This window comes from Aedes aegypti, chromosome 2 (genome assembly GCF_002204515.2).
Source record: "Aedes aegypti strain LVP_AGWG chromosome 2, AaegL5.0 Primary Assembly, whole genome shotgun sequence".
In the NCBI taxonomy this organism is placed as follows: Eukaryota; Metazoa; Arthropoda; class Insecta; order Diptera; family Culicidae; genus Aedes; species Aedes aegypti.
In genome coordinates, this window is record NC_035108.1 from 194364656 (window position 1) to 194383656 (window position 19001).

The following is a 19001-nucleotide window of genomic DNA, read 5'->3' on the forward strand; positions in this document are numbered from 1 at the left end:
ACAGAAAAACGGCAAAATCGCCTTACCTTTGCATCGCAGTGGAGTTTCTATCAAGCCTGGTTTTGAAACATATTGAAACATATTCTGTTGAAAATATCTAAATAAAATAACATTTTTTTCTTTACGATCTGTGACACAACAAATAGAAGCATTCCATGTTAAATCGGTCAGTCACAGAACGCGACTATCTTCGATTTGGATTAAATTTTGCACATGTTTTCAGTATGGTAGAGTAAGCGTTCTCCATAGAAAAATCATCTTGACTCTAATAAAGTCTAAAAATGGCCTATGAAGTTTTGCACATTTTTTTTAATTATAGCTCTGACGTTATTTATTTTAGAAAAAAAAAAACTTCTATGAAGTTATTTTAAGTTCAATGCAAAAGTTTATCAATCTTCTACATAAATAAAAATGGAATGTTGTTTGTATGTCAGGAAATAGCGTGACGGTTCAACAGATTTTCTCAATTCTTTCATTGTTGCATTTGCCCAGGGTTCCCACGTGTACGTGCGTAGAAAATGAAGCATTTGGAATAGTCGTAAAAACGGGAGAAAACTACCGGGTACCCCCGTTGGTTTGACTACATTTAATCTGAACACTTTTTAATTAGTACCCCGCTAATTTGCACATCGTTCAGATTAAAAATGGTTCAAACGTCATTCAGCTCATGGAACGGAGTAAAGTGAAATGGAACGCTGTGAAACGGAACGCAGAATCAAAACAAAACAGCCAAAAGGGTAACCAGAAGTACGATTTTCTGTTGATCGTAGGGTGACTAGAAGTTCAAATTAAAAATGAACCCCGATGGTTTGCGGTACCGTTCAAATTAGCGGGGGTGTACGGTAATGTCATTTTTCAACAGCCTACTTGATGGCAAGAAGAAGTTTGCCGGGATCACCTATTTAATAATAAAATAGGTCATTTTCATTAGATATTCGTGATTCTCCATCAAGAACAATATGTTTCTGAGAATATAAGTCAAGTAACTTATTATTTTATGAAAATGGCATATTTTCTACATTTATTAATATTTTTTACACCTGATTATCATTATGGTTCAAAATAATTTCAAGATTCTTATTTGATCATCATATTAACAATATTTTTTTTTAATTGTAGAAAGCACTGAAACCATCTAAGTTGATATAACCGAAGCAATTCCGAGGAAATTCCTAGAAAAAATCGTAGGATATTCTAAAAAAAACTATGACAGAATTCTTGAAAACATCCTCTACTTTAGAAAGATATGCTAGTGGGCATATCTGATAAAACTCATGAATGAATTGAAATTCCTATCACATCTATTTAGGAATTATTGTACTTATACCTTTGGAAATTATTTTGAGAAATCCTCTAAGGAACTTCTAGAAGGATCTTTTGTCAGATTTTGGAAAAATTCTAAAAAATAAATAAATGAAAACAGAAGTATACCATTCAATTTCAACTAGGATTTGTATCCTTTGACAGATACACGTATTTCTAGTTGGAATTAGGTGGCATAATACTAAATTCGGTTTTCATTTTCTTACAGGTATTTCACTAAACCGCTCAAAGATTAATTATCTGAAAAAAATAGTTTATTGCTAATAATTGAATAAATTTTTATTGGAATTGCTAAAGAAATTTCCGAACGAGTTTTAAAAGATTCGATGGAAAATCTCTCCCGAAACCCTGCAAGATATGCTACAAAATAATTTGAAGAAGCCGGAACAAATACTTACAGATAGAATCAGTGTTGTGAAAAACTCAATTTCTCACAACTTACGCTCGAGATTTTTCATGCGTGAGTTGTCAATCATGCAACTCAGCAGTCAAAAAATCATGGATGAGTTGGCTCACCTTTTTGACTCATTGTCTCGTATTTTCACAGTTTACTTACACATGGCAATAATTCCTTGTTAGTCTGGTAAAATTATAGTAACCTTTCTAACGTAAACAACAACCTTCGGGTTTCACGAGTTTTTGCCGGGTTTTGCAACGAGTCATTTTTTACGGTTTGAGTTGATTGAGTTGATTTTGCATCAAAATCTCAAGCGTGAGTCTAGCAGCACATCTCTTTTGAGTTTGCTCTCACGGGAGAGCGTATTGATTGAGATTTTGAGTGTGAGTCTATCAACACTGGATAGAATTACACAAATTTCGTCTTAGTTGGACAAATTCTTGAATACCATATTTTATTTCAACCCAGAAGAATCCTTCAAAGAATTGGGAGTAATGGGTAGAAGCTATTCCTGGGCAAATCTCTGAATACATTAGATTCGTAAGTAGTCCAGTCCTAGACCATTGTATGACGGTCGCCTCCTTCATGTTCGTTACCAAAGCCAAAGATTTTGGACAATATATGACTCTCAGACAAGATTGATGCATCCTCGAACAGTTGTGAGTTGTCCTGGCCACGTCCTTGCGAATTCTAGGGAAAGGGAAGGAGTAGTTAATTGAACGAAGAAAGAATGCAGAGAGCTCTACGACCTTCAATAGATGGTACGGGATATTGTGGAGTGTTAATGGGGAGTTTAAAACCATAGGATACGTTTGGTAGAGGTTCTAGTAAAATTTCTCACTTCTTAAGTAGATACTCCAGACGACATTCTCTCGACCCAAACCAAATGTAAACAAAACCCCAAACGAGGCCACCTGAAAGACTAGTCTACGAGTCGGACGCGCCTCTGACGAATAAAAGAAATTTATGATCGATGAATCTTAAATCCCCTACGCAATTTCATTTTAATGCGACAGCGTAAACAACAAAACCGTAGAAACATCTCCGCCTGGGTGACAACAGATTTTACGACGAGTTCCCCAGTTTTCATCCATCGTCTTCATCATTTTGCAACCGCAATCAATGTCAACCCGAACCCGAAATGATTTTTCCATGTTTACCATGCCATCAAGTACTAATTTTAGACCTTTCTCTGTCTCTTCCCTTTGTTACACAGACTGGACGCGGTCGTAAGTCGCTGAACCTAGGTGCCACACCGAAGAACCTACCGCAGAACGCATCGGCAGCTAGCCCGGCGCCAGCTTCGTTGCCACATCCCTCACCAAACACCACCACCGGTGCCGTTGCCGCTGCAACCGGGACTTCCAATGTGGTCCAATCGAGCCAACTGGTGACCGTTTCCGGTGCCCAAACAGGTGTCAACGCCACGCTGCTCGCCAGCAACAACGCTAGCCAACCACTTCAGCAGCAGCAGCAACAGCTTGCACAGCAAAGCCAATTGCAACAACAGCAGCAAACACCACAGCAACAACAAGTGCCAACAGTCGGTATAATCAAAGCCGAAACAATGAAGGATCAACCACAACAACCAATGGTAAGTTTCTTTTCCCCTTGCGCCCAAGTCCCTGTCAATGCTGAACTTCCTTCCGGCCAGAATATCGTCAAACTTTTGCGCGTCTGCAATTGCACTGCTGCTGCTGAAACTCTGCCAAGCTCGCGTACATAAGCACAATCCGTTAGTTCCATCGATTTGCCAGATAAGTTTTAGCTATTAATTTTTGCAATCCCCCGCCCGCTTCTGATTTCATTCAAGGGAGAATGCAGCGAGGAACTGATGAAAACGTGTATTGTGTGTTTTCAATTAAAACTTGGATAGATTTTGCTGGATCAATTTGAAAAAAAAAACTGTTCAGAAATAATGCATTCCATCGTAGCAGCACTAATTATAACAATATGTTAACCAAAGAAATCATGGTAAAAATACAAGAAACCATAAAGCGAAACGTTTTGAACCGTACAATGATATATTCAAAAGTAAATTAAAGGTACAACCTTTAATTTACGTTCGAATATACGTACGTTTATATCCAGTCACAGATATACCATAGATTCTATAGTATTCGTTGATATTCAAATCATTCAATAAAATGTAAACGTATTGTTTGGAACTAAGTCAACTCTACATAACTGGAATATTGAACGGACCAACGAGTTAGGGAGGTATCAATTTACAGAAAATAAAACCCGCGAATTCTTCTTGAAATTCCTTAAATCATTTCTCAAGATATGCTGAGTGAAATTCATTCAAAATTTGCTCTAGAAAATCGTTCAGCAGACCAATAACGGAATTACATCGAGAACTCTCCAAGAAATTCTTACGAGTGTTCCTAGAACGATAGGAATAAATAATTACACTGAGTTATCTTGAAAATATTCCTACACAAATTTTTCCACAAAAAATAACAATGGTTTATTCTAGCATTAAAGAAATTTTTGTAAAAATGATTTCGGGAAAACATATAGATTTTTTTTCGAAAAGCTCTCATGGCAATTTTTACAGAAATACTTCCAGTTGTTTTCTGAACCACTTGTTCGAGAACTACCCCACAGTTTCCATGGATTTTTCTACTAAAAGTATTGGAAAATCTCACAGAAAATTCACAATAAATTCGACTAAAGATTTCTCATAAATTACTCCAGAAATTCCAGTAGTTCTTTCAAATATTTCTGGAATTAATTTTGAAGTACATTCTATAACGTTTGTGTGTAAAATCACAAAATGCTACACCAGCTCCTGTAGCTCCTCCATGCAGTGATGCATTTTAAACTGAACGCGAGCCAAGCAATTTGCATTTCACGTTCATTTTTCACCTCCTTTGGGTTCATTTATGAACTGATCAATATTCAAGCCTCGTTCTAATGCTTGAACTGGAACGCAAACTAAACGCATTCAAATGCAATACTGTCTCCTTGATTCGGACTTGTTTTGAACTTTCTAGTAGTTGATGAGTTCATTAGTTACTTTTTTAAGAATCAAGTTCTGTTAATATCCGTAGCGGTCTCTTAACCTGTGAAAAAGTTTCACTAATACTAGATTTATACTTCGAGGCAGACACCGAAATTACATACGAAATATTAAACTTTAAGATGACTCTAGCGCGCCAACGACAACAAAGGCAGGCTTGGTGAAAATCACTAGTTTCGTTTTGTTGTGTATCTTCGTTCTTTCCGGATAAACTTTGAAAAGGGAAATAATCCTCTATGCATTCATTTTTTTTTTTAATTTAGATGCTTCTTGGCACCTTTGATAAAATGCAAAAATATGCTACAATCTATTACGCGCTTCCTTAATGTTAGTCCATTGTTTTAAAAGCCGGCTCACACTGACATTTCCTGACAGCAAAATCTCGGCTTACTTTGGTGTACACAAATTGCGTATTGGTTTCTCCCTCCCAGATTTAAATCAAAAGTGAACTTTGGAGTTCGTCGCTTAAGTACAATCCAAACAATTCATTTCTTGGGATATAATCAAATACAAAATAAAAACATCCATCTGCAAGGAGCAGTTGCCTAAAACTTTATGGTACATAAGGTAATAGAGCGAAATCGAGAATGCCGTGAAAAGAATACAGCGATCTGTCAAACTTGGGTAACTTTTGCAGTACCAAGAGACCAAATGCAGTACTAGAAGTGGTACCCATTCTGAACCCGTCTAACATGTCTCTTTTCGTCTCTGATCTAATTCTTACTATGGCAAATGTTCTTCTGTAAAACATATTTACTTATACTAAACGTCTCACCTCGATCCCTAGATGATCCCGATGGCCACGATTTCGATAAACATTCCCAGCAGCTCGTTATGTATTCACAAAATCACATTAGGAATTCTGAAGATTCTACTTAAAATTTTCAGAATCATGCTTTCGAAGATTCAGATCCCACTAGGACTCCTGCCGATAATGCCCAAGAGTACCTTATTGATGTATTGATCGAGAAGGTTTAATGTAAAATACCGGACTTTCTTAAACCAACTTGGTAATGGAAAGCTTTCATAATCTTTCAATTGAAAACCTGAATCTACACATGGCGACAACCTGAAAGTTTGAGCAGATGCTGGTTATCAAAAGTTGTGCGAATTTGATCATTTCGTTAAAATACTCAATTTTGTGTGAGATTTTTTTAAATTACTTGGGAATAGCCTACATTTAGGGGTTTATCAATATCAATAACAATAAACATTGATTTCCCTTAAGGTGAAAGTAAATCGAAACCACACCACATATCTTCAATTTGAACTCTTCCTGCATTGAAAATTATTGACTTATCAGCTTAGACTTAGACTTAGATACTGATATTCGACTTCGATTGAAATCGAATGTATTTGTCGATAAATGCATTTCGACAGAGACATCGAAGCTAAACAAAATTACTGCTGACGTCAATATCCCGTAATATCATCGCGCTGCAGTGTCCTGCTATTACGTTTGTTATCCCTGCCATATGTTTACCTCTACCGTAGCAGGACGGGGACAGCGACGAGGACGCAGTTAAGTGCTTTTGTTGCCTTTGATGATTCACGTGGACCCAGCGTCGTGCCAGCAGAGATGAAGTGGAGCGTATGTTTTTGCATCAATTTCCTATTTTTCTTCCCAAGCATTTCGTCTGCTACCGTTGAAAATCTGCTCCGAAAAATCTCAATTTATAATGAAAATTTATTCGTTTGAAGGATGAAAGGATAGCCTCTCTGCGCTTGGTTCTTGTGCGGCTCCTGCTGTACCGCTGCTACTGCTGCTGCAGCTTGGGGCCAGCAGTACGATGAAGAATTTATATAAATTGCTTATTATGTCGACAATATAATCATAAATCATAATAAGAAAAAGGCAAAACATGGTACCTCACTCTGCTGCTGCTGCTGTTGCTGATGATGGTGATGTTTCTCCCTATGTACATGTACATATAGTGAAGCATTGCCGTGCCATCAAACGGAGGACAACGCCGAAGAGTGGGCCACGGAGCAAGAGAGCGAGTGAAAAGAGCTGTATGTAGATTTCTTCCACGGCGCACGTCAATTGCGCAATTTCGATCGAGACATTATACCCACCGAACCCACTCCAGCGGAGCAGCGGTCGTCTTCACCGTCGTCAGCTCAGCGTGTACTACGGACGGAATTACCGACCGCCACCTTACGTCACCCTCTCGATAACCGTCGCAGCAGCCAGTCATCGGCAGCAGAGCAAAGCAGTGGGTATAGTGAGACAACCAGGAGACACACAGGTCTTCGAGTTTGGGGAAGACCAAGCTTTTCTTCTTGCCCTCTCACATCTACACATGCACACCGACCAGCCACCCTCTTCTCTACACTAAGGGTGGACTACGGAGGCTCTCACACATCGCCGAGGTTGTTACCCGGCGGGTTGCAACGCGCCGGGAGTAGGGGGCACTATTAATTTCTCTTCGTCGTTTATTCCCTTCTTCGGATCCCCCTTCCGACAATCGACGGGCAGTATAGAGTAGCATTCGCTTTATGTACCTGCTACCATGCTTCCTTTCGGCATCGAGATGTCTATGTACCCTCATGCTGCACACACTACACATAAGCTTTTCATTACTTTCTATGCCACACCACCCCTCGGAAGCTTCCACCCTTGTAGCTTGTAGCGGCAGCAGGTTTCCTTCCACCCGAGTACATAATTCATTATTATTTTACTTGTCCCCTCTCGGTGAGCGACCAAACGACCGACAGACAGACAGTTTCCTAGAGCAGCGAATGTCCCCAAAATTAATCTACATTCCGCTCGACCTGCTGCTGTTGTTGTTGCTGTTGCTACCGCCTGTTCTTCACCGCCATCGTGTGGAATGTGCTCAAACACGCACTTTTTAAAGGGTGGCCCTCCGGCAAAAAATCTCATCTTCATCATCATTGTCAACATACCGCACCACACCGCTCCACGGCACACTTCAGGGGCTTCCCGAACTCTACGTCCTCCGGAGTCAGATTCGAACTAGGGTAAATCTGTCCGTGTTGGGTTGGATGGAAGTGATGGTTTTCGTTTTTTTTTTTAATTTCACTGACTGGTCTCCACTATAATCCGGCTGCTAACACGCTGCTTCCAACATTTCAATAGTTTTGTTATAATCAATCGCGAAACAAAGAAATTTACTGGATCACGTGAATTCTAAACCTCTTTGGGACGAGCCTGGCATATGTTGGCTGAAATCGGGACTCAAAATAATCCAACCTTTTCGAAAACCTATAGCGTACAGCTTTACACACAACCATGCTTCCGTCTCCAATACTTTTCCTAGAACGAGCAACATTTCGCGGAGAACATTCCATGCACCGCACCGGAGAGCTGGAGCATATCTTTCCAACACAACGTAACGTTGCTGAGCAAAAGACATGGGATGCATCCCCGCGTGTGGAACAAAGAACTGCTAAAAACAAGTTCTGGCACAAACATCCCAATCATCTTCCACAGCCCCGCACTCGCATTTCCTTCGCTTTCAGCAACCCCGTGATGGTTAGGAAAATATTTGCATTCTTAATTAATTCCGATATGCGCGCACGGTACCTCTGATGGCGAATGTTTACGTCGGTAAATTGCGTTCAAACACCGATAATAAACACAAGTTCGTGATACGCAAGCAACGTAAACACCCGGGACCCTCTTTGGGTTCGATTCGATTGGATGGAAGAATCCTCCTTGTCCTCCTCCTTTCGCTTCGCAGATGAATCCCGTTGCTTCCGTTGCGTATCGCGTAACGCGTATGCCTCCTTGATGCTTGATCTCGCGCTCCGGAGAGTGACTTGGCCCTCGCCGGCGCCTACTCTGACCAGCCCATCAAGCCCATCAGCAGACGGACAGAGAACGCGCATGCAATCACGCACGCAGCACAGCAGGCGTTGAGCGAGAGTAATTGAAAATTAATAATTAATGAGCACGTGAGTATTAATGATACCCACCTCCAGCTCCGCTCCGACTCCAGCGGCCTCTGAAAGCATCTGTAGTACTACAAATTGCTACCATGTATGTATTGCTCGGTTTTTGGTCATTGCCGGCCGGCCGGCAACGGCAATGCACGGAACTCGCGGTTGCGATTGTGAAGGGAGGAATGCATTCGCAAATGCAGCCAGCCAGCCAGTCAGCCACAGCACAGCAGTCGAGTCCTACGGTGTTGATGTGTTTTTGTGAATGAAACGAGTGTCCCATATAAAGGACACCGCCGCCGACGACATCAATGGTCATGCAGCGAGCGTGGTACAGTGATAATTGGGCCACACACCAATTGGAGCCGAAGTAAATAGCCGGTGAGGATGATGTGAATGACTGCATCGCGGATCATTAAACGGTTTTATTGAGACTTAATATGACTGTTCACATTTCGTCAACATAAGCATTGTCGAAGTGCTTCAGAGAGATAAATAAATTTATTGTACAAAAGGCATGAAAATTGGGCTCCATACGACCGTTCATGACTCTGATCCATATTCAAAAAGTCATTCCTTGCTGCTATACAACGTTCTCCTATATACCGTAATCCGGGGTAACATTGATCAGTTTTTGGGATATTTCTCAAATTTTTCATTTAAAAATGCAAATGTCGCAGGTTTTATATTTTTAAAACAAGTACTGGCACCTACCGCTAGTGACTATATACTGTACTTTGGTTTTAAGCTGATATAAATATGTTTGAACAGTGCGCATCGTACCTTCGTGCTGTGCGTACACGAATTCTCTCTGCTCTTGGAAGTTTTCTTAAAAACTACCTAAAGCAATAAAACAGTACTTTTCAGTGCTACAAAAACAGTACTTTTCAGTGCTAAAATTAAAAACGGTACTTTTCAGTGCTACTAAAACAGTACTTTTCAGTACTATTTTTTCTACTATTGATCCCTTTACGATCCTTGTTTGGACCCATGCCTTCGATTTTTCGTTGGACCCGTTGGCGAAAGCTAGCGGTGGTAATCCTTCTTGGACACCGTCTTGGGAAAAAACCTTTCGAAGGTCACGTCTTCTTTCGTTTATTAATTAAACATGGTATCAACAACAAACAAAAGGAAGGGTGAATCTCTGAATTCACTACTTCCTTCCAAAAAAGTGGGTTTTAAAACTGTCACTACACGTGGCAAGAATGGAAGAAAGGACGCTTCCCCGGAATGCGAACTTTCTTCCAAGGGTGAAACGAATAATTGTATCGAAATGAGCAATCAGTTCGATGCTCTAGACAAATTTTCCGAACACCAAATCGAAGCAGCCTCTAGCCCAGGCTCTTTGATTCAAGTGAGGAAGCAAAGAGTGCCGCCTATCGTGGTCAGTTGTTCCGAATTTGCGGGATTTAGGCAGGAGATCTTGAACTCCATTAGGGGAATCAAGGTTTCCTTCCAAATCGCAAAGAAAGGAGACTGTCGCGTTTTGCCGGAAACTCTTAAAGATCGTGAGCTTCTTCTCAAACATCTTGAAGAGAAGAAGCACAAATTTTTTACTTATGACGACAAAACTGAACGTTTGTTCAAAGTTGTCTTGAAAGGTCTCTCAAGTGACTATAAATCACCTGAAGAGATCAAAAATGGAATAAATGATTTACTTGGATTTTCCCCAGTCCAAGTAATCATTATGAAAAAGAGAACCCAATCTGGCATTGTTCGGAAAGGGCTTTCTCAAGAATTTTATTTAGTTCACTTTAACAAAAAAGAACTAAATAATATTAAAGCTTTAGAAAAAGCAAAACTTTTGTTTGATGTCCGTGTGACATGGGAACATTTCCAGAAACCTGGAGGAAATTACCAGAACCCCACTCAGTGCCGTCGGTGCCAAAAGTGGGGTCATGGTACAAAAAATTGTCGCATGGATGCTAAATGCATGATTTGCGGAGGTTCTTCTCACGCCAAAGACGTCTGTCCAGTGAAGGAAGATACCACCAAATTCATATGTTGTAATTGCGGGGCTAACCATAAGTCCAATTTTTGGAATTGTCCTTCACGCAAAAAGGTCATTGAGGCTCGTGCCAGGCAGATGAAAGATAATATCCGTTACGATTACGGTCGTTTCCGGAATTTGCCTGGTAGAGTATCGAACAATGCTCATTTTTCAGTTAACGATCGCTTGATCATGAATCATACCCATCAGGAAGATCATAATCATGCTCATTCACAAACTAATTTTAATCCGTCGGGTAGCCGTTCGAATCTTTCTATTTCGAATGTATCTACCCACGGTAAATCCTTTGCCGATATCGTAGCAGGAAATTCGAACTCCTCCCCTGTTCGATCCATGGGTACCCATTCTACTTGTTTCAAATCAAATGGAAAAAACCCTACCGCCACAGGTAACTCCGCTTCTTCGTCTACCGGAAATTCCAATGGGAAATCACATGGCATGTCTGCCTCTGATTTTAATTTTCTAACTGAACAATTGAATCTAATGATTGATGCAATGTTCAAAGCCACCACTATGACTGAAGCAGTCCAAGTAGGTGTAAAATTTACAAATCAAATTGTTATTGGATTACGTTTTTCTAATGGATCCAAATAATAATTTAAATATTTTAAATTGGAATGCTCGTTCTCTGAATGGTAAAGAGGACGAGCTGTTTAATTTTCTTACGGTTAATAACGTGCATATAGCAGTTATTACCGAAACGTATTTAAAACCTGGATCTAAACTCAAAAGAGATCCTAACTTTTTTGTTTATCGTAATGATCGACTTGATGGGGCATGTGGGGGAGTTGCAATCATCATTCATAGGCGTATAAAACATCAACTGTTTTCATCATTCGAAACTAAAGTTTTTGAAACTTTAGGTGTTTCTGTTGAAACACAGTTTGGTAAATATACTTTCATAGCTGCCTATTTGCCTTTTCAATGCTCTGGGCAGCAAGTTAATTTGCTCCAAACTGACTTGCGTAAATTGACTCGCAATAAGTCAAAATTTTTTGTCATTGGTGACTTTAATGCCAAACATCGGTCATGGAATAATTCTCAAAGTAATTCCAACGGCAGAATTTTATTTGATGAGTGCTCTTCAGGATATTTCTCAATTCAATACCCTGATAGCCCCACATGTTTTTCCTCTTCTAGAAATCCATCTACGATTGATTTGGTCTTAACCGACTCTAGTCATCTTTGTAGCCAACTGATTACTCATGCTGATTTTGATTCTGATCATGTCCCTGTTACATTTCAAATATCCCAAGAAGCGATTCTCAATCCTATCAGCTCCACTTTCAATTATTTACGAGCCGACTGGAATATATATAAAACGTATGTTGACTCCAATCTTGATGTTAACATTTCTTTAGAAAATAAACTTGATATTGACAATGCTCTTGAAACTTTAACAAATTCCATTGTTGAAGCCCGGAGCATTGCAATTCCAAAATGTGAAGTAAAATTTGAATCCGTGATTATAGACGATGATCTTAAACTCTTGATCCGTCTTAAAAACGTGAGGAGAAGGCAATTTCAACGCACTCGCGATCCTGCTATGAAAATTATATGGCAGGATTTGCAGAAAGAAATCAAGAAACGTTTTGCTCAATTAAGAAACAAAAATTTTGAAAATAAAATTTCTCAATTGGACCCTGGCTCTAAGCCCTTTTGGAAATTATCGAAAATCTTGAAAAAACCTCAGAAGCCAATACCGGCATTGAAAGAGGAAAACAAATTATTACTAACTAATTGCGAAAAAGCTCCAAAACTTGCTATGCAGTTTGAAAGTGCGCACAATTTTAATTTAGGACTTACTAGTCCAATTGAAAATGAAGTTACTCAGGAGTTCGAAAATATTCTCAATCAAGAGAACGTTTTCGAAAATGCCTGGGAGACTGATTTGGAAGAAGTGAGAACTATTATTAAAAAATTCAAAAACATGAAAGCTCCTGGCGATGATGGAATTTTCTACATCCTCATCAAGAAACTTCCAGAAAGTAGCTTATCATTTTTAGTTGATATATTTAACAAATGTTTTCAATTAGCATATTTTCCTGACAAATGGAAAAATGCTAAGGTTGTTCCAATTTTAAAACCAGACAAAAATCCTGCAGAAGCTTCTAGCTATCGTCCAATCAGTTTGCTTTCCTCCATCAGTAAACTTTTTGAAAAGGTTATTTTGAACAGAATGATGGCCCACATCAACGAAAATTCAATTTTTGCCAATGAACAGTTCGGATTCCGCCATGGACATTCGACCACTCATCAACTTTTACGTGTAACAAATTTGATCCGTTCCAACAAATCTGAAGGCTATTCTACTGGTCTTGCTCTTCTAGACATAGAAAAAGCATTCGACAGTGTTTGGCATGAAGGTTTGATTGTAAAATTAAAAAACTTTAATTTTCCAACATACATTGTTAGAATAATTCAAAGTTATCTGTCAAATCGTACACTTCAGGTTAATTATCAGAACTCCAGATCTGAAAGACTTCCTGTAAGAGCTGGTGTTCCTCAAGGCAGCATTTTGGGACCAATATTATACAATATTTTCACATCTGACTTACCTGAGCTACCTCAGGGATGTCAAAAATCTTTGTTTGCGGATGACACAGGCCTCTCCGCCAAAGGACGAAGCCTGCGTGTCATCTGTAGTCGATTGCAAAAAAGTTTGGATATTTTTTCTTCATACTTGCAAAAATGGAAGATTTCTCCTAATGCTTCCAAAACTCAACTAATAATATTCCCACATAAACCAAAAGCTCTTTATTTGAAACCTTCAAGTAGACATGTTGTCACGATGAGAGGGGTTCCAATAAATTGGTCAGATGAAGTTAAGTATCTAGGGCTCATGCTAGATAGGAATTTAACTTTCAAAAATCACATTGAGGGCATTCAAGCCAAATGTAATAAATATGTAAAATGTCTCTATCCCCTTATTAATAGAAAATCAAAACTTTGTCTTAAGAACAAGCTGTTGATATTCAAACAAATTTTCAGGCCAGCCATGTTGTATGCTGTACCAATATGGACTAGCTGTTGTAATACCAGGAAGAAAGCTCTGCAGAGAATTCAAAATAAAATTTTGAAAATGATTCTGAGGCTTCCTCCCTGGTATAGTACCAATGAGTTACATAGAATATCCAATGTTGAAACATTGGAACAAATGTCAAATACAATCATTAATAATTTCAGGCAAAAATCGTTACAATCTTCTATTGCCACGATTAATGCGTTATATGTTTAGGTTAAGTTAGGTTAAGTATATTAAAAACGTTTTTTTTTCTCTTATAAGCAGGTGAAATCAACTCACCTGTAAAAAAACTGAACTGCTACGGCAAATGAAATGTAATATGTTGTTAACAAAATGTTAATTAAATCTTAAATTTGTTTTACCAAATTAGGATGATAGTGTTGTCAAATAACATAGAACACCTAGATATAAGAAATGAATGTAATGTTTGGAATGATACTAATAAAGAAATTAAAAAAAAAAAAAAAAAAAAAAAAAAAAAAAAAAAAAAAAAAAAAAAAAAAAAGTATCTATATTAATAAAAATGGAATTGTGTTTGTATGTCACGAAATAGCTTACGAACGGGTCAACGGATTTGAATGATTCTTTCTCAGTTTTGTTCGTCAAGGGTTCCGACGTGTTTGTGTGTATAAAAATCCCAGGATATTCACCGGGAAAGTTGAAAAAACTAGCGCGAACCAAACTGTCATTTTATATGGGACGATCAGAAGCGTTTTTCAACAGCCTACTTGATGGCAAGGCGAAGTTTGCCGGGACCACTAGTGTTTGAATAAATGTTTTAAGTGATTTTTTTATTAAGCTGGTATGGGGTAACATTGATCACCCTTGTAAAAAAAGGTTCGGTAATATTGAAAATGTCGTTGCTTACTTAATCATGGCCCCTGAAGCCGAATATAAAGACCAAATTCTTACAAGTCATTTACTTTTTGAGTTATTTCAAAAATAAAATCGCGTTGAACCGTGGAATACACCTAAAGGTAGGCAATTTTCTAAGGAAATTCTGCATTCCTCATAGTAGTTCGTTATTGTTGTTTAATTGAATAAACTTATGAAAAATTTGACAACGGAATCGTTTTCAGCGATGCCATTTTTAGTTACCATCGCATTTTCCTTGCTCATACCATTTGCAGAACTTATGTGAGACATGAATCTTCGGCAGTGTCATCCATAATGATACAAATCATTGATTCAAAAAGTTGACAAATTCACGCATGAACGAAAACCAATTTTCGCAAAAACCTCAACTTTCGTTAGCTTATGGATGTAAAAAAGAGAGGCACCATTCATACTTTGAAAATATTTCATCAATAAATGATGATTCGAACTTTTTACGAGAAGGATCATACCGATCAATCTTACCCCGCTGATCAATGTTACCCCGGATTACGGTACAATAAAAGATGGTTCTGTGTCCGTCGTGTACTTCAGGTCCTTCACAAGCAATGGTACACATTTTCCAAATAGAAAGGAGCGTTCCTCCACAACTAATTGTTTGATACCAGCATGGTCTATGCTTCATGTTCAACACCGCGGTGCACCGGTCTTATGACCACTGTTTCATCCTAAAGCCATTGATTAACACGACTTCCACATACGATGTGCCTTCGTCCAAAAGCGCTGTCAGCCTTCCTGAGTCAAATGCACTGATTCTTCACCACATAACCATCCCCGTCTGGTGCTTCTCAGGAAAGCTCCATTGCGCTCGGTATACTTTACTTTTAATGGCGCTACGTCCTTCAAGACATGACCTGCGCCACAATGCAATGTTACGCCAACTAACTCGGTCCATGGCTGCTAAAGTCCGTTTTCGATGCCTGGATCTATGCCAATTGTTCCGGTACAAATTTACATTGAATGCTTCCTGTATTGATGATTTTTACGGCTGGCTTGTAAGGCCTGCACCAACCCCCTGTCTCGCCGGAGGACCATCGTGTACAGCACTGTTTAGAGTCCCACGCTGGCACTAGGACAATGATCAGCCGCTCCTAACATGGAGAACAGACGCTCTGATAAGGTACACCCTCAGAAGAGAGGAACCCCCCTTTCCTGTCAGCATACGACCAAGGTCCCACCGGGGTTGGTTACCCGATCTTCCCTAACGTTACTTGTATCCCAGGCGTCACCACGGGGAGGTAGGGATAGGAGTTACTGGACAAGAGGCTAAGGACCACAAATGGGATTTATTTTATATCTGCAGGTACGCGAAGTACCAATGGTACTCATTGTCCAGTCATTTATCACCCTGCGCTCGTTATCCATCCGCCGATAAACTTAATGTCATCAACGACGCAGTGACTTGACTGAATTGCATACAAATTCTTCGTTTGCTATCGATTGTCTGCATTAAACCGTCAAAACGATACATACCCATCACACGGTGGTGATACTTGTCATAGTCCCTGGCAAGTCACCTATGGGTTAAAGTGTTCGTCAGTGAGCTTTTACGGTTTTGCATACCATTCATCGTCGACATAATCAGACTTATATGTTTTCTGCAAAGACTAGTGTTCTGCTCCTGTTATGGCTATCTTGAGAATACTGGATTCACTATAGAGTTAGAAGAGCTGACGTTTCATCCTTTGCTGCTTAACACACCGTCCTGCTGCGTACCATGTCCACTTCCGGCCTTCGATCACAGTTTCATAGAGCAATTAATAGGTACGACTACCACAGGAGATGTGTTTTCACCCTAACTACTATCAACTTAAGTTACTGTGAATAGTCCCGCAGTAGACGGACTCATCTTTTTCCTCGTGTTTCCCAGTTTATCGGGACACTGCTTCTCATACGAGCACTTGTGATTGGTATACTTATTTAAGAATTGATGGCCTACAATTTCCTCCACTGGACTCGGTCCTTAGCCAATCACTTCCAGTCGCCCTGAACGTTAATGACCCTTAGGTCCTTCTGAACGGCTAAAAGCCATCCTGTCCGACTATCCCGAGGCCTATCGCGAAGTCGACTGCCTTGTTCAGGTTCTCTACTGAATATTATTTTTTGTTGTCGTTCTTCCGGCATTCGTACCACGCGACCAGCTCCACGCAGCCTGCCATGTTTCATGAGCTGGACCTCAGCCGAAGCCCCTATTTGCAGCTGCAAGACACCTTTTCACCTCACGGGTAACATCATTATCGCACGTTACTAGAATACCAAGGTAAATAAATGCTTACTTACTTGATACTTGATGGGCTACAATCCACTACGTTGAATCTAAGGCCGAATGGATAATTCTCCTCCACTGCACTTGGTCCTGAGCCAATTGCTTCCAGTCGCCCTGAACGATAAGTGATCTTAGGTCCTCCTTAACTGCAAAAAGCCGCAAACTGCATTGCCGAGGGCAATGTTGATCAAAAGGTTCGAAAGCGCATATCCTTGCTTCATTCCATCTAAGGTTACGAAAGAGTCGAAGTCTCATCCGCAACCCGCACACTTGATTTCGATCCATCTAACGTTGTACAAATCAGTCTATTCAGTTTCGTCGGAAAACCTTGTTCTATCATTATCTGCCATAACTCATTTCTCTTCACTGAACCGTACGCCACCTTGAAATCAATAACCAGATGGTGAGTCTGCAAGTTGTATTCCCGGAACTTATCAAGAATTTGTCGCAAGGTAAACATTTGATCCGTTGTTGATCGGCTCTTACGAAAACCAGCTTGGTATTCGCTGACAAAGGATTCCTCCAGCGGCCTATGTTGAACAGAATACGTGCCATTATTATGTACACCGAATTAAGAAGCGATATTCCTCGGTTATTGTCGCACTCCAGTCGGTGCCTTTTCTTATACAGAGGGCAGATGTGGCCCTCCAACCAGCTAGAAGGCAGTTCTTCGTCCTCCCATATCCTTAACAGCGCACGGTGCAGTATGTCATAAGGCTGCTTATTATCTTGCTTGAAAAGTTCGGCCGAGAGCTTGTCTTTTCCAGCAGCCTTACTGTTCTGCAACTCTCTGATTGCCTTTTTCACCTCTCCTAGCGTCGAGGACTTCACAGCTCGTCCATCGTCGCTGATGGTTAATCTGTTCTCAGACGCGCTAATGTTCTCTCCGTTCAACAAATGCTCAAAGTGCTCTTTCCACCTGGCAGCTGTCGTGATGTCTAATTAATTTTATTCGGCATCTGCCGAACCAACTATCCGCTGGCATTACCTCGAGGATTGGGAAATCTTAAGCCCAAAAAACACCACGTCCAATCTTGCCAATATTTTCCAACAGACTGATAATTCCTCATCATAGCTGCGCCTTCGGACCTTCGGCCCGATTCTAGATACCGATTGGCGCGCTCGCTTCTAAGTTCGTCAACATGGACTTGAGCATGTGACGCAGTTGACGCGCTCTTTTTCGCTCACCCGAAGCTTCTCGCTCTTTATATTTATAATGTCGAAGCATCCACCTTGTCCCGAACTGAGTCATGTTCCCGAAACGCATCCGGGTGATCTCTCCAGAGAAACTGTATACATTCTATTATAACCGCGGTTAATCTCTTCTTTATAGCATCTAGTTTTTGCTTCATTTTATCATGGAATATCTACTACTGCAGCCACCATGGATTTGTCTGTTAGCAAGTTATCTTCACGATCATTGCATTTGACGGGAGAAGGGGCGCTGTTTTTCTTCGCACGCCATCGACAGTTTCGTACAATCTCCGCATATCATTTTGTTCCATGCTGTTCTGCGCCTCAGTAATGATATCTTCTTCATATTGCTTTTTCTCTCTGCGGTTAATTCTTTTCTCGGATGCTCTCGCTTTCTTGTACCGCTCTCTATTCTGCCGGGTACTGTGATCGGTATACTCTGCCGATAATCTCCATGTCATTAACGAAACAAATAAACTGGCTGGATTTCATGATTCAATATTAGATTTATGAACTCTCTGCACAGCCTTGAGTACCGATCTTAGTATAGTTGGAAGTGCTCGTGGAATACATCTAGATCCGGTCTTTTGATACCAGCACGGTCTAGATTTCATAACCACCACCTTTCGTGGTCACAGTTTCCTCTGGAATCACTGGATACTATTTCCACAGATGATGTGCCTACGTATTTAATGAATCTAGCCGTTGTCAGCTGTTCCAAGGTTAACAAACTAGACTTTCACCTCGAACGCTACCCTTCTTCTTTGTGGCGTTACGTCCAAACTGGGACAGAGCCTGCTTCTCAGCTTAGTGTTCTTATGAGCACTTCCACAGTTATTAACTGAGAGCTAACTATGCCAATGACCATTTTTGCATGTGTATATCGTGTGGCAGGTACGAAGATACTCTATGCCCTGGGAAGTCGAGAAAATTTCCAATCCGAAAAGATCCTCGACCGGTGGA

At 40.1% G+C, this 19001-nt stretch overlaps 1 protein-coding gene across 2 annotated transcripts in view; it reads left to right on the plus strand.

Moving 5' to 3' along the window:
• Positions 1 to 19001, plus strand: part of LOC5573007 (DNA N6-methyl adenine demethylase) — a 486750-nt gene that overhangs the window by 451794 nt on the left and 15955 nt on the right. For both annotated transcript variants that reach the window (XM_021843564.1, XM_021843565.1), the window contains one exon: positions 2937 to 3314. In XM_021843564.1, the coding sequence (XP_021699256.1) occupies positions 2937 to 3314 (378 nt within the window). The remainder of the gene's footprint in view (positions 1 to 2936; positions 3315 to 19001) is intronic.